We start from the raw sequence: 16,683 nt of genomic DNA, 5'->3' as shown, positions 1-16,683 counted from the left end.
CTTTATTACTTTGACCTGGGCCAAAATCTCTGCCTGATGGCTGTAACCCTGGTAGCCACCAAAATCCTAAAAACCGTGGCTCTCAAAGTGTGGAACCCAGACCATTGGCATCACCTGGAAAGTTATTAGAAATGCAATTTTTTAGTATCTCTTCCTTCCAACTAATCAGAAACTCTTGGGGAGAGACCCAACAACTAATTGATTGTTTAACAAGCTCTCCAGGTGATATTGGTGAATGCTAAAGTGTGAAAATTACTATCCTAGAATAAAAAGAACACCTAGTCATTGATCTATCTATAGCGTGGGCATAAAGATAACTGAGTTCAGCAGGGCCCATTTGGGGAAATTAGATTTATAAATTAGGAGTAACTGATAGAACGAGGGATTAGAGCAAATGCAAGTGGTAATTAGTGATTTTGTAAATTTATAAACAATTAGTAAAGAGGTTAGAGAGAGCACAAAAAAAGGGGAGGGAGAGCAACAATGAGGTAGGCACAGAGAAATACACAATTCAAATGGTCAGGGTCAAAAGGCCATTGGTGAAATGAATCATCGAAATGGCCAATCAAGGTATTTACTGCACTCAAAGTGAGAAGAGGAAAAAAAAAAAGTCTGTATTTATAATATTTTCTAAACTAGAGGCCTTTTCACAACGTTGTTGTAATGTTTACTAAGTTTATACCCACATTAAGGGCTCTTTTGAATAAACAAGCAAAAAAGAAAAGGAAGTAGATACAGTACACAGTTCATTTCTAAATATCTGGCTGGCAATGATTTTTCCTTAGATCTCTACAGACTGAAAGAGAGGGAGGTATAAGAGGGAGAAACTAAATGAAAGGGTGAAAACAAACCAAAGATCTTACCTACCACGGCGTGACAAAGGAACATACATGTTTTTATTGCCTAAAAGTAGAGTGCTACACAACCCCTTCCAAGTTTCCAAAAGTTCTCATCTTGTTCAATATAAAACACCTCTTGTACAAAAGTAACCAAATAAAGTTCAAACATTATTCACAAATAGCTTTCACAAATCATTAAGAAAAAAATAGATGAGCATTACAATGGTAAAATGGGCAAAGAACATAAGACAATGTATAATAAATGTAATTTATGTATACACACACATGCACACAAACTCATAACCAATAAACACAGTACTTTTTAAAAACATCAACACTATTAGAAATTAGGCAATAACTGATACAATCAGGGATTGGAGTAAATGGAAGTAGTAATTAATAATTTTGTAAATTTATAAACAATTAGTAAAAAGGTGATCAAAGAATGAAAATCAAAACAATGAGATGCCACTTTTGTCCATCTCTGGCAAAGTTACAAAAAATTAAACCATTCAGGATTGATGAGGATGCTAGAAAACACTCTCACATTCTATAGTTTAAATGGCTAAACCCTTTTTTGGAGGGCTATCTATCAAAAGGTATAAAAATGTACATATCCTCTTTGACCTAGTAATTCCGTTTTGAAAATTTACCTTATGACTTAAAAAATTTACATAAATATTTCTATAAAAGTTACCCTAGATGGCATTATTTATAAAACTGAAAAATCAGCAACCTCCTAACATGTCTAATGACTGAGGACTAAACAAATATTATAGTATGCCCATATAATTTGATAAAATGTAGCCATTGAACCATGTTATAGGTGATCATGAACTATATTTAGGGTATACTTATTGCTAAGTGAACAAAGTAAATTATAAAACAGTATATACAGTTTGATTCTATTTCTGTTAAAAAGCAAAAAACTTCACATTTGTCCATCTGTCCATCCATCTATCCAGTCAGTTTAGGATAAAGGAATCTTTATTTTCCTTATTGCTAACCTTAATTTCTCTAGATTTCTAAAATGAACACTATTTTATAATACAAAGAAAGATTTTTATAATAAAAAAATGTAAAAAGCATAGATTTCTGAATTAAATAACTCTATTTCCAATATCCCAACTGAACTGACCAAACAGATTAGAGAGAGTATATCCCCCATGCTCCATGATCCTTTCTTGGTCTACTGTATTCACTGCTATAGCTGTGTTATCCAGAACAGTGTCTGATGCACAATAGAGTCAATAGCTGTTAAATGGGAAAATGCCATCCACATATTAGCAACCATAAAGAATTACTGTCAGATGGATAGAGGACAGCTAGAAGCAGGTCATTAAGAGCCAATTCATAGCCTCCCTTCCTAAGAAAGCAAAATTCTCCAGTTTGGAAGGGTGTATTAGTTTCCTACTGCTGCTGTAACAAATCGCAACAAATTTAATGGCTTAGAACAATACAATTTGTTATCTTATGGCTCTGGAGGTCAGAATTCCTAAAACCATCTTTAAGGCCAGCAACATGCTATCCCCAAATCAATAAATCAGTCAATTTCAATCTCTCCCTCTCTTTCTCTCCATCTCTCTCTCTCTCTCTCTCTCTCTCTCTCTCTCTCTCTCTCTCTCTCTCGTACTCTCTGTAACCTCTGCTCCTATCATCACATCTCTTATGTCTGACTTTGACATTTCTGCCTCCTCATAAAGACCCTTGTATTATATCGAGCCTACCCAGATAACCCAGGATCATCTTCCCATCTCAAGATCTTTAAGTTAATCACACTTGCAAAAGTCCTTTTTCCTTATAACATATTTAACAGGTTTCAGGGATTATATCATGGGCCACCTTTGGTCTACCTACCACAAAGTCTGCTTACTACAAAGTGTGAGGACATGGGAGGGACAGATGCAGAACACTATCTGGAAGCTTTTTCACTGCAGTACTACTTACAATCAGGAGTTCAGGCAGCTCGAGAAGTGGCCAGAGGGTAGAATTTCTTCTTGATATGGTAGGCCACAGCTCCAGGAAGGAGGTCAGAGTGCCATATTGTTTATGTGAAACAAAGACTGGACATGGGAAACTAGCTTTGGTTACTAGCTCCACTATATACAGAACAGAATATGTAGAAAATAAATCCATTTATTGAGACTGCACACCACCTGTGGTCTCCTCCTCACCCCCTTCAGGGTAGTAACTTGATATCAAAAAAGTCTATCAACCATCTTTAGACTTGAGAAGATTCTCAATAATATCTGGAAACATAGAAGGCACCCAGCGAGAATCTACCTAACCTGTTTTGGAGCAAATGTCAGATCTGAGTAAATCTTTGTTTGAAGAAATAAAAACGGCCAGAATCAGATTGCAGAAATCTAAGTTGAGACCTTTGAAAAGAGTCTGCAACATAAAAATGGGACACCACAGTACATAAAGAGACTGAGAAACAAAGCCTATTTTTTGGGGGAAAAAATGTTAAATGAAGAAGACATTCTCTGTTTTATTCTTACAATTGAATTCTTAAAATCATAGAACCTGTGAGGTATGCTAAAAGACGAATGAGAAAACAAAGACATAAGAGGGACCTGGATAAAAGGCAGGCAAAATTATAAAGGTTACAGGATAAGATAGAGAAACAACATAAAGGAACAAATAACACAATAACAGACTCAAAAACTGAATTAGAAGCAATAAAGAGTAGAATCAGCACTATAAAAATCTGAATCAATTATAGATAGGAGAAACTTGAGAAGCCCTCTGAGAAATGGAAAGGAAAAGCAGTAAGCACTTAAAATAATATAAAAAGAAATGTAGAGGACAAAAAATGGAGATCCAATATACTTGAAGAACAGAAATTACTGAAGAGAAAAACAGAATAGACAGAACATTAGCAATCAAGGACATAAGAGATGAAAACTTTTCTGGTCTAAAGATAGAACTGGATCTGCATATTTAAAAAGCTCATTAGTTAGGTACCCTGAAAAATTACAGAACCCAACATTTAACAAATCTTCACACAATTTGAAATTCAAGATTAGAAAAAATTATGTTACCTATGCTGGACCAAAAAAAAAAAGTAAAATCGGACTTTTCTCTAATTTTTTCTAACCATTAAGGCAAAAGAATAATATCTATAGTTTTAAAAGTTGGGGGAGGGGGTTGCTAACCTAAGCTAAAATGCTATTCAAGTGCAGGGACAAAAAAAGAACAATTTCGAGATACAAGTGTTCAAAAACCAGTCATGAAGAATGTCCTTAATGTATCGTTTAACAGAAAGAGAAATGGAAGAGAATGTATACCACACTATCATTTTGATCATATACTTATATATATGCATAAATACCTTTCGATGGGCACAGAAATGGCCTAAGAAGACAAATATCAAATTGTAAGCGGCAGTTATACCGGGGGAGGGGGTAGGGTGAGGAGGGGTGGCTCTGGACTTTATATATTTTGTCAATTGTTTGATTCTTTTCCATATGTGTATTACTATTGTATTTTACAAAAGTCATCTTAATTTTAAAAACGAATCCACATTTTTGCTGAAAAAGATTCTGCGGTGTTGTATTTGAATAACAGATGAATCAAAATAACATAAAAATGGTAAAGCCATAGAACAAAAAGACTGTTGGTGAGCTATATTAAGTGTTTTTAGAGCTCACCAACAGTCTAACACTTAATATAAATTAATTCTTAATAATTATCGTAAATTTAGAAACATAATGCAATTAAAAAAAAATACATATGGTAAATAGTCCTAATTTCCACATCTTAAATATGGGATAGTCAAGTTTTTTTTTTTTCCTTCTTGATGCTGATACTTTGAAAATAGAAGATCGAATATGTTTTTCAAAAAATCTGTCAATGGTAGCACTTCCAATAAATATTTTCCAGACCATCAAACAACAAAGACAACATTTCCCCCAAAACTATATATATAAAACAAGGGTATTAAAAAAAAAAAAACCCACAAAACAATGCATATATTGTATGGTCCCAATTTTATGAAAGGAAAAGCATACATACATACATATAAGCATGGTGGGAAAAAGATGAGAAGGACATATTAAACTATTAATATAGTTGGTAGCTTGTAGGTGATTTTTATTTTCTTGTGCTCTTCTACATTTCCTATTCAAAACATTTTTTGGTAATTACATGAACAAACAATATGCCAAAAATGTCATTTAACAAATAAACAAGCAGACAAGCCCGAAGTTCCTAAAGCTGAACAGTTTAAGTCTCATCTTTAACCTTAACTACGTATTTTATTAAATGACAAAGTTTCTTGGGATCCAATATCCAGACAAAAAACAAAGATGACTGTAAAAATGAATGAGATGTAATGTGGGACTTATAATGTGACCTCATAATGTGACTTATAATTTATTCCCTAATCAAAGGAAAAGAGTGGCCCTGACAATAGCTTGTTGAGAAGTTCTTCACTAAGTTCTTAGACAATATATAGAGGAAGATAAAGAACATCGCACAGATTAATCTAGCTGAGGATGACAGAATGAGGATTGCTTATACCTACTTATGAAATAAATGCTTTGGTATCCACTAAATAACTAAAGCTATAGTGCCTAAGGAAAGACAGGGCCTGTCACTAAATAGATCTTTATTTAGTACCACCTATAACTATACAGTCACATGCATATATTTTGAAAATGATAATTACGCTTTTTTTTTTTATATTAACTAAGGCAAAACATGAACTCAGTATCTTTCTCCTAAAACAGCTCCCTTTTAAATCATTTCTCTTGTCTACCTAGAGCAGTGGTCCCCAACCTTTTTGGCACCAGAGACCGGTGCTCCTACGGCGGTGATGTTACTGCTGGGGAGTGGCTGCAAATACAGAAGCAGCTTTGCTCATTCACCCACCACTCGCCTCCTTTTGTGCGGCCTGGTTCCTAACAGGCCACAGACAAGTACTGTCCATTGCCTGGGGGTTAGGGACCCCTGCCCTATAGGTTTGTTGGGGTTTCAGTGAGAAAATGTATGTAAAGAGCTTAGTACTATTTATATGATTAGTGATTGAAAGATAACTTTATTATTTTTATAGTTTGATTACTTTTTCAATCACATGCACTATAACATGGCAGGAAGGACACAGTTCTGTTTTGCTTTCAGGATAGCTATTACTCCTTTTAAAACTTGTTATTATGGATAATTCACACATATACAAAACTAGAATACTATAATAAACTAAATGTACCCATTATTCAGATTTACTAGTAATGATCAATATTTAATCAGCAATAATCAATAATGATCCACATTTGATCATGATTAATATCTGGCCTTTTTTTTCATTTATATTCCTGTCTACTTCCCTCTCCAGATGATTTGAAGTAAATTCTAGCCATCAAAGCATTCACCAGAACATGAAGTTTTGAAATCATACACACTACCTTACTAGTGATTTGACTTTGGGTGTGCTACTTAACCTCTGGATTTAGGTGTCTAGCAGTCACTCGGTGAATCTAAGATCACTTTCTTTCCCCTGGTTGGCTCTTACTGGTTTCAACATCTGTGGTGTTTCTCTCAAAATGTAACCAGCTCCACTCTATTGCTTTTACCCTAATCAGTACTCCTTACCTCTGGATAATCCCAACAGCAACCTGTTTTCTCACCTCTTGTTTATCCTATACCTGGGTATTCTATTGTGGTTTATTTTAGGCAGACTACTAATCCTGCAAGATGTCTAGTCAATCATAAATATCAAGGGTGAAGAAAATTTGGGAAAGACTGCAAAGGCTATTCTTCTTGTAATGTATACTACATTAAAAACAAGGCCGAGAATTTTAACATGGGAAGTCCTGCAGTAATGAGTCCTGTTTAACACTGCTTTACCCTAACTTCTATGATCATGAAACTTTTTCACCCAATGATTAAGAACCTACAAAACTAGAGTTCCATGGAACATGCTTGGGAAATACAGTGATATGATAATGCCAGATCAGTGCTCCTTAAGCAAATGGGGATGCTATCAGCTCAACAAAATTTCAAGAGGTTCTCCTTAATTATAGGTTCAAATTATACTTATGTTGCTTCTCACATGTTTGTATATGTCACAAACTGCCTCCCAAAGTAGGAGGATCTTCGCTTTATATGTCTGCATCTCTCATGCTGTGTGTACAAGACAGTATAATGTAGACATGCTCAGTAATTATCTGTTGAATGAGAATGAAGTCTGGATGAAACATATGATTAACCTTGACCAGCAATGAAATTGCTCAGGTTGCCGCTACTGTAAAGTCCTTGAGATATTTTACATTTCTTAGGAGTAAACATTAGAAACTGGAGAGAATGCCTATCTTTTTCAGATTTCTAAAAGGTTAAGAATTCCTAAAGATTTCCTCTGACATATTCACACTAATCTTCAAGGTCAGTCATGGAGAAATGAGTTTATCATCATTTCTCACTCTTCTCCTGAGCCCCAGTCATGTCTTTGAAAAAATGAAGGTATTAATACCTGCTTGGTAGGCTTATTGTGAGGACTTAATGAAATACCTTGTTCAGGGGCTGATTCATGTTAGATATTCAAGATATGTTATTTCCCCCTGGAGAATAAAGCAGAGTAAAAGAAAAAGAAAGGCTGGTAGCATCTTATGCAGGATAGCTAGGGAAGAACTCTCTAACAACGTGACATTTAGAAGAGAGTGAGAACTACAAAACTATCTGAGGACCGAGTGTTCCAAGTTAAGAGGAAACCAAGTACAAAGATCCTTTGGCATGAGTGCTTGCCTTGTTTGAGGAACAGCAAGGATGCCATGTGTCTAGAGCATACTTGGTACGAAAGAGCAGTAGGAGCTGAGGTCAGAGAGTTAAGAGGGAAGTGGCGTCAAGTAATTGAGGGCACTGTAGGCCATTGTTAAAACTTTGGCTTTTACTCTTAGTGAGAGGAACAGCCGTCGGAAGGTTTTGAATAGAGACATGCGTGACGCGATCTTATTGATGTTTTAAAAAGATCATTCCAGTTGCTATGCTGAAAATAGACTGGGGAGTAAGAGGAGGGAGCAACTAGAGAAACCAGTTGAAAGTCATTTTGATGAATTAGACTAGGGTGTAGTGGTAAGAAAGAATTGTATCTACATTTATTTTGAAAATAAAGAAGACATGAATTACTGATGGATTAGTTATGGAGGACTGAGAAAAAGAGAGGAACCAAAAACCAGCCCAAGAATTTTGACATGAGTAACCCAAAAGTCAAAGTTGCCATTTACCAAGATGGGAAGACTGAAGAAAGACCAGGTTTGGGGGACAGAAATTCAGGAGTTTGGATTTGGGGATGTTGTATTTGGCATATGGATGCCACAGTCCTTGAAGCGGAGACTTACCTTAGTCTCATGAGCTGTAACTGCCTGTGAATCATTACCACAGGGTGAAGGCATGGACTGCTGGCTCTGTGTTCTTCTCTGGCCAGATCACATACTTATCATATACTGTATTCTATCATTTATATGTATCATATATATACTATCTCATATACATGTGTCATACACTGACACGTATACTGGGAGAGCTGATAAGAACACAGCGCTTAGGAAATCTGAAGCTGGTTAGGACTCCTTCCTTGTTCTGCACTAAAAGATAGCTAATCCAAGAGCCAACTCTCAAAAGCACCCCCAGGAGTCAGGACCACCTTGTGATCGCTTAAGAACAGTACTAGGATCCTCTGACTCAAGCCATGGTTACCGAGTTTCTCTTCTAATTCTTATAACTGAACATCTACAAAGTGTAAACTTTGTGTTAGCTGTCTTCAGTCTCACATACCACAATTCCCCATTCTTATCTCCGAAAACTGGAAGAGCAAGATTTCATTCCAACTTTGCATTGGAAAAGCATAAAATGAATATTCCTCTTGCTCTCACATTCCCAAGATCCATTAGTCATTAAATGCATCCAAAGAATATGAGTTTTTGATATGTCAATGTCTAGAAGCTTTACATATTTACAGAAATTTAACGAAAGGGAATATATACAAAAATTCTGCTATAAGGAATCATTTAATTGTTGACAGTGCAAAAATTGAGAACGACCCCTTGGTTCAATAAAGCAAAGACCTGGCATATAAAAGAATACTAAGTGATCATCAAAAATGACTCCATATAAGAATACATTAAAAAATATTGAGTAAAATAAGCTGATTACAAATAGTATGTATAATATGACCCCCAGTTTTGTTTTAAAAGTTAAAACAAAAGAAGTTAAATATGATTATATATGATCAACAAAAATAACAGTGATGTTATCTCTGGGTAGAGGGATTGTAGCTAAATTTTCTTCTTTTTACTTATCTACAAGGAACCTAATGCTCTTTTCTACTGAGAACAAGTTTTAAATTTTGTACATTCAATATAAAATCTCTCATATTTGCAGTTTAAAATCTACCTACATCTCTGTACATACTTCATCTAGGTCAAAAGGCTTCCTCCTAAGAAGACATTTTTGGATTCTTCCCCAAAGGCCTCTCTCCCAGAGGACGTGATGCAAACAACTCTGCAGAGAGCTCAGTTATAAGGTTTCCCTGCTCAGCACAGGAAACTCTGATCCCAGGGTCTGTGGGTGCTACTCTCCCAACCTAACAACCACTACACGGAAATGTGAAGCAGAACAAAATGCCTTACTCTCTGCACCTGGCCGAAGACCCAACTGTTAAGCAGAGACTAAGAGTTCCATAGTCCCCACCAGGGCAACAGGCAATGGATTTTGTTTTCTATAAACAGACAGACAAGAAAGAAGTTCAGGTTAAAACATAGTCCTCAGAGGAAGAAAAATAGAAACCAGGCAGCGGGGAATGCTTCATATTCTTAAAAGCTTTTTTTGTACGTTAACACATGGTGTCTGCTTCTCTCTAGTCACCTATTTATCACTCTCCTCCTTAGAGAAGGGAAAAAGCCCTGGCTGTTTTCCTAGTGCAGAGTTTTGTGGCTGGGGGGAAGGAGGAAAGGGGGGAGGAAGGAGGGTGCTTTAAGCATGATGCAAACCATTTGGAGTTGAGTGAGAGCACTGCCAACACAAGCTGGACTATTTAAACAAGTGAGGAAATGATCGTATATACAACATGCCAGCAAGCACACACACACACCAAAGGAAGTCGAGAGGGCTTTTTTTTCAGGACACAGAGCTAGATGTCAGCGGCTAAAAGGTCGATATTTTCCCTTAACACCCTTCTCAATGACTTAATCATGTTCCGTTTGCACAGAAAACTTCCCAAGAATAAAAAAGTCTGGAGAATTAAGAGGAAGGGTGAATGGGGAGTGATGTTTGGCCTGGGGCTGACCTTATCCGAGGTTTTCTCCACGTAGCAGGGGTCCTGAGGGGCAGCCAGCAAGGGGACAAAGCCCGAGAGAAGCCGATCCTCTTCCAGGATAAGAAGGGTGAGGTCATCGTCCGGGTCCTTGTACAGTGGCACCTCAGACTGATTCACCGCGGTCAATATGTTACAGAAATCGGCCAGCATCGACCACACATCCACAGCAATCCTGTGAGAAATAAGGTAAGAAAAGAAGAGCAGCTCTAAAGAGGGACCGGTGAAAGTATTCTATGCACTTGTGAGCAGGGAGGTACTTGTGGCAAATGTTATCTATGATTGGCATCTGCGAGGAAATCTTACCCAAAAAGCTAGGATATAAAATTGCACTCATGGCAGCAATCTGGTGAATGTGTGTCCATCTATGCAAAGTTGAAATTGATTAGGGGGAGTTTTTAATCCTGACCAGAGAGGGAAAAGAATTTAGAGAATCAGTTACCTAATGCAGGTCCTGTCACCTTTCCAGACAGTGTGCCTGGGACACTCAAACACTCTAGACACCCAGTGCCTGAGGCAGCTCCTAGAATTTCCCTACACTTGCCCAGCCAAGTATATGCCACGCAGACAGCAACAGAGCACCAATCTCCCCTTCTCTTGCACAGCCAGAGGGGCCAGACACACCACAGAAAGAGTCAAGTGGATTTTTGCCCCCTACGATGCTTCAGAAACCTCTTCCTATATATAAACAGGAAAACAAACAATCATGTACCCAACAAAAACCTCATTCCTGACCTGCCAAACTTCCCATGCATTTCAGCAGATGAGCCAGTATTAGTGCTGTCTTCGCCATCTTATTCCTTCTCCTTCCCCTCACTTGTGGAAGGTTAGATACACGGTAACCAACTGCACTGGTTTGCCTGGGATTGTCCCAGTTTTAGTACTGAAAACCCCACATTCCCAGAAATACCTTAGGCCTGGGCAAACTGGGATGGTTAGTCAACCTAATTGAGTATCACCAGGTCCTGGTTGAACCTGAGAAGAAACTTTGGAAATGCAAAGTATGGTTATCCCCAGTTCAAACTCCAGGGCAGAATTATAAAAAGAAGGTTCATTTTTCTGTCACCATCATTTGTCAAAATTCTGTGGTTCAGATCCCTGCTTTGATGGGTGCTAAGGATCCTTACAGCTTTCTTTTTTCCAGCCCAGGACATAGCTCAAATAGCCAAACTGTGGTCATATCCAGGGCCTGACAAGTCTACCGACTTAGCTTTCTTTCCCAGAGGACCACCTAACCAGGGAGTCTGGAACAGGCAGCACCCTATGGATGCTAAGTTGTACTCCAAAAGGAGTGAGACCCATAAAAGAATTACAAAGAAAAGTTTTACCAGTAGGTTTAAGATGTGGAGTGGCAAGAAGCAAAGAGAGCTATAAGAATGAGCTACATCCTGGAATCTTCTCAGACAAGTTACTGCGCATGAGCCAAATCTGCTAGGGAGGGGCTTCAGATCTAAGCAATTTGTTTCTCCTGGAGACTAGAAATCTTTGGGAGATGGCAGAAAGGAGGGCATTCAAGGAACATGCCACTGAAGGTGATGCTGGAGAAGAAAGTGGAGTAAAGGTGTGGGAACTCCCTGACTGGCTCCAGGTGGAAGGAGCTTGCACTGGTTTATTTACTGTAATCACTGCACTAGAAAAAGGCAATGAAATGAAACATCTTGTTTTCAAGAGTGTCCTGGGAACCAGGCGGAACACAACTCCATTAATCACACAACGGCACATAATCAACACACGTGTACTGCAGAAGTAACTTGCTTCACAGGCTTTGCCCAGGGAAAAGAACATGCTTGGGAAGAATCACTGGAGGGACAAGAGTTTTTTAAAGCCTCTTTCTGCACAGACACCAATAACCAGACTCATTCACAAAGCTCCATCTTTTGGCTCAGCTGGGTTTGGCTGTCAGAAATGTTTAAATATGGAAAAAAATAAACAGTTGCAACACGTTTCTATGCAGAGATCTGCCTGAGCCCCTTTGTGATGTAATGGGAAACGCAGCATTCAAGCTACCAGCTGTAGAATAAACAGAACTTCGAGGGTTAAAAGGAACTGAACTTTCCACGACCCCATCTGCAGAGAAGAAAATAATAAGAAGAATGATGCACTGCCCCACAGCTCTGATAGTTTATCCTCCGGTCCCGGCTGCAGAGACAAGCACCGGATGTGATAGGGCTGCTCAGGGCCGCCTCCGAGGTTAGCGCTGCCCATGGGAGACACACAGGGAGGCTCTTCCAGCTCCCTGCTTCCTCCCCCAGTGCCCTGCTGGCCACTTGAGCCCACTGCCTGAGTCTGATCCCACAGGGCTGGTGAGCTCTGGCCAACAGGCACTGCTCAGCTACAGAGCAGCAATTTGGAAAATAAACAGGAAAGACGACAGTGAGAAGGAAGAAGGTGAAAAGTCTTCCAGCTGAATTCTTGGCTTGGGGGGCCTTGGTTGGTGCTGTGCAGGTCAAGGCTGCTTCAGGATGTAGTTTGGGGTGGGAGGTGTGGGCAGCAGCATCCCCAGCCAGGGAGAGGCAGCAGAAAATCACCCACAGTGGGAGGCCCCACATCCCTCTCTCATCCTCCCACCCCTACCATCTTGGATCCAAGATGAAGAAATATGTGGTACCATGTGGTTCTCATTACCATGCTCTCCTGTCCCCTAGGCTCAGATAAACCCAAACTGACTCCTCCCAGAGACTGCTGACCACCACTAGGGACCCCAGCCCACATTTGCCTTTTGCCCATTACCACCCACCTTGTGCCAAAACATGAAGACTCATTGCAAAAATGAAGTGGATGAGAGTTCCTACACCAGTGCTGATTTGTAAGATAGCAGCTGATGCCAAAAGACATAGAATGTGCCCTGAGTTCCTAACTCAGAAATATAAAGTGGCCTAAGCAAGGGCCAAGCTACACTAAGCAGAACCAAGGGAATATACGAAATGCTTCGATGATAGATTATTTCTGCCCTGATCCATTCAGACTGATTTTGTGTTTGAACTCTGATTCTGAGTAGTTTTCTTCTTCTGGTATCTCTGGATTGGCTAAGATCACTTCACATTTCATCGTCAGTTATCTCCTCTCTCAGCACCATAGAAAAGAATACAACTAAATAGGTACCCACGAGCCATATGGTGACTCTCCAGAGAGGGTGGAGAAGAGAGGAGTGTTAGGAAACTAACACTAAAAGAAGAGGTACTCTGAAAAACTAGGTGAAATGCCTGAACTCAAAAGTTAAGATATTTGCAAAAGGATGAGGTAATTCCTGGAACCTGGGCAACATCACCTCAGCTTACCCCAATCAGGCCTCTAGGCTAAGAGGTCAGTTCCGTGGGTGAACACAGGGTTTCCTGAGTAGAAGGGAAAAGGCTTAGCTTTTTCCTGCTCTAGTTCCTGATCCCAGTTAGGAGTGTCTTCCAATCTTCACCCTAAAGCAGCCTTTGGATTCTAAGGATTCAAGGTTGGTCTGGGCTTAGGATCCCAAAGTCAAATTCTGGTGACTATGAGGAGCTTTAAATAGCTCTCAGTATTTTAGAAATGTCTGGGAAATGACTTCCCCAAAAGGTTTTTCAGACAATCTCAAACCACTTTTGGTTCTAAATGGACCGGACCCTCTAGAGTGCTAAGGGTTCAGGGAAGTCCCTTGGGCTTCTTCTGATCCCAATTCATATATTGGGGAAGCTCCCAGAGCCCACAATATTAGGGTGCATTCTTCACCTAGTAGATACAAAGCAGCCAGAGAATATGAAACTGCGTCCAATGACTCCGTTTATGGCTCTCATAATGGTGGCAAGGGAGACTCTCAGCAGCTGTGATGTGATTAGTGTGCAAGGATCAGCAGTTGCAGGGTGACCCAGTGGCCCAACCCCACAGAACACACCACACACCAGGAAAGCAGACCCCTGGCTGGAGTCTGAACACCAGATCCTAGCTTGGGACAGCCCAGCAGTGGTTAGTTAGAGGTACGCACTCAGGACCAAGGCTCACTCACTTCCCTACAGACGTGCATTTACTTACTCCACCAGGAAAGGAAAAAAATAAGAGTTAATTTACTTTTTATTGCCTCAGAATTCCAAGGTTTAATGTAGCTGTCAGTTTGAGTGCAGTGCAGCTGCTGGCCGATACAATGCAGCCCAGGCCAGCCCAGGTGACTGGGGAAACACATTTCACAGAAATGAACCTACACACACTCTTGGCTGGTTGTTTTGGGGATATTGACTTGGGGAATCAGATTAACCCTTCAGATTGAGGTTAGTTCTGCAAACAGCATTAGAAAAGCAGCTTCAGCCCAAGGACCTGAGAAGCTTGGTCTTAAGATGGACCAGTGGATTTCTGTGTTTCTACAATTTTGAAGTTTTCTCATATAAGATGTTACTCAACTACAACATGCTCTGAAAGATTAAGATGGGAGATATGTGAGGCAAGTTATACCCCAACAATCTATCTCTTTCCTAGAACTCAGGGAAAAAAAAGCAGATCTACCAGCTTTATAGGGAAGAGGTCAGGTAGGAACTTTTTTTTGCAAGCTTCATCCAGGGCAGGACCAAGGGAGGGAGACGGTTCAGAGAATGAAGTATTAAAGCCCAACCAAGGTTCAGGCCATCCTTCTGGCAAGTCTAAGGAAGACTGAGCCCTCACACATCTCTTCATATTTTTACTGGGGAATAGGCTGACTGGTGATTAATATCAAGTACAATGACCCCATGTTACAAGCCTGCAGGGGCCTGTGGAGGTGGCCATTTCCTGTGTAATACCAGCTTGTTTAAACACTAACATTCAAACTCCACAGCTGCAGAACAAACCCGGAAAGAGTTGAGTGAGAAGAAGCCCTGCATTGTGTTTCAGAGCTATGGAAGATCAGAGAAGTAGTACAGATGGGAAACAAGTTGGGTCTTTTGGTTCCTGGGGTGAGGAGCTCTGGAAATATAGCCAAGATGGCATGGAAACTAGGCACAACAAAGCTGAAAAAAGAGAAAGCCCATAGACATAAAGGGAAAACACAAAAGGCCAGATCATGAGAAATGTTCTTAAGACAGGTAATATCCTTTTTTTAAAATGTGTTTGCCTATGGACCATTATACTCTATCCCACAACTCTCCACATAGGGTTTAATGGCCAACATACAACCATTATAGGCCTAGAGGACTTTCTGCCCAACTGAAGAAAATTGCAGGAGGTGAGCAGCTAATAGCAAAAATGGTCCTGAATCCAATACATCAACTGAGAGTGTCCAACTTAAATTAATTCTGCCCAATAGGGCATTACAGTTCTTAAGCTCAGTCACTTCACACTACTCTACAAATAAACTTCTCTATGTTCTAAGTAATGCACCTGGAGCCCCATGGCCAACAAAAGGTCCCGGTAACCTCATTTGAGGATTTCTCAAGTGCTTCCACTGTGCCTCCCTCAACCTCTATCTAGGTTAGCACCTGATTTGATTTCACTTCTTCCAAGCTACATTCACATGTATAGTCTCTGTCGCATCACTATGGTGTGTTAAACCCATCAGCACTGTGTGTTTGGGAAACAGCAGCTCCCAGGGGACCTTGACATCTCCACGGCATGAGTAGAGCCCTCGGCGGCCTCCCTGGTGCGGATTCTCACGGTTCCTGCCTCTCTAAATTTTTAGCTGTAACCACTCCAACACGTCTTCTTAGTTTAGCACACACTGGACCCAAATAACCTCAGCCCAAAGCTGGAAAGTACTCTCCCTAGGGTCAGCTGCTGTACCCTGCTGGGGTCAGACTGGAGCCTTAGGCCAACACCCCTTCCTCTCACAAGGAGTCCTGTGGGAGGAGTGGGGACGAGACAGAGGCTCCTGCCGTGGGAGAGATCACGTGTGCCCCACACTCAGCACTTGGAGGAAGAGGAACCCCCTGGTGCCAGGCTGTAGTGCTGACGCCCTAACACGGAGCCAGGGAGACTGGGTGCGGAGCCAGGGTAGCAAAGGGGCTTCCCACAGTCACCACCACTTCCTTCAGGGAAGTGCTGATGGACTATTACTTAGTGACCTCCTAAAATGCCCTTTTGGGAAGACGTATTAAGTGTCCTTGAAGGGGTGCCGATTAGACTTGGGATCAGTTCTTATTTCCGAGCTGCCCTATGAGGGTGACTGAACTAGCTTTTTTAAACTCAAGAATTTCTATCTCATCTATCGGGTAGACACATGTATGCTCCCTGAAAAAATTAGTTTATTGCACACCCCCTACACATCCCTATGTCTCCCTATGTGACCGCACCTCAGAGAGTTCTCTACAAGCCTTTTCCAGCATGCTCCGTAGACTATACAAGACAAGCCCAAGCCATGGAAAAGCAGCAAGTCCAGGGATTTTTTTTTTTTTAACAGTACTCCAATCCAACAGTGTGATAAATGCATCCGAGCTACAATTAGGAAGATATATAGCATCAGAATGCGAAGGTCTGGGCAGCCTGGTGAAACGCGGGCTCTCCAGAGCCCCAGCTATGTTTCCCATTATGTAACCCTGGTCATGGGCAGACAGCCAGACTCCAAATGAAAAAGAGACTCTGGCTTGGCACTGGTTCTATTTTCCTATC

The 16,683-nt window shown here is 40.3% G+C and overlaps 1 protein-coding gene across 5 annotated transcripts in view; it reads right to left on the bottom strand.

Annotated features, from left to right (window-relative positions):
* SMG6 (SMG6 nonsense mediated mRNA decay factor) overlaps nt 1-16,683 on the bottom strand; it is a 192,648-nt gene that overhangs the window by 83,897 nt on the left and 92,068 nt on the right. For all 5 annotated transcript variants that reach the window (XM_016138892.2, XM_016138891.2, XM_016138893.2 and 2 more), the window contains one exon: nt 10,120-10,321. In XM_016138892.2, coding sequence (XP_015994378.1) covers nt 10,120-10,321 — 202 coding nt within the window. The remainder of the gene's footprint in view (nt 1-10,119; nt 10,322-16,683) is intronic.

Source organism: Rousettus aegyptiacus, unplaced genomic scaffold (assembly GCF_014176215.1).
Source record: "Rousettus aegyptiacus isolate mRouAeg1 unplaced genomic scaffold, mRouAeg1.p scaffold_m13_p_6, whole genome shotgun sequence".
Classification (NCBI taxonomy): Eukaryota; Metazoa; Chordata; class Mammalia; order Chiroptera; family Pteropodidae; genus Rousettus; species Rousettus aegyptiacus.
This window is presented reverse-complemented; position numbering and strand designations above follow the sequence as displayed.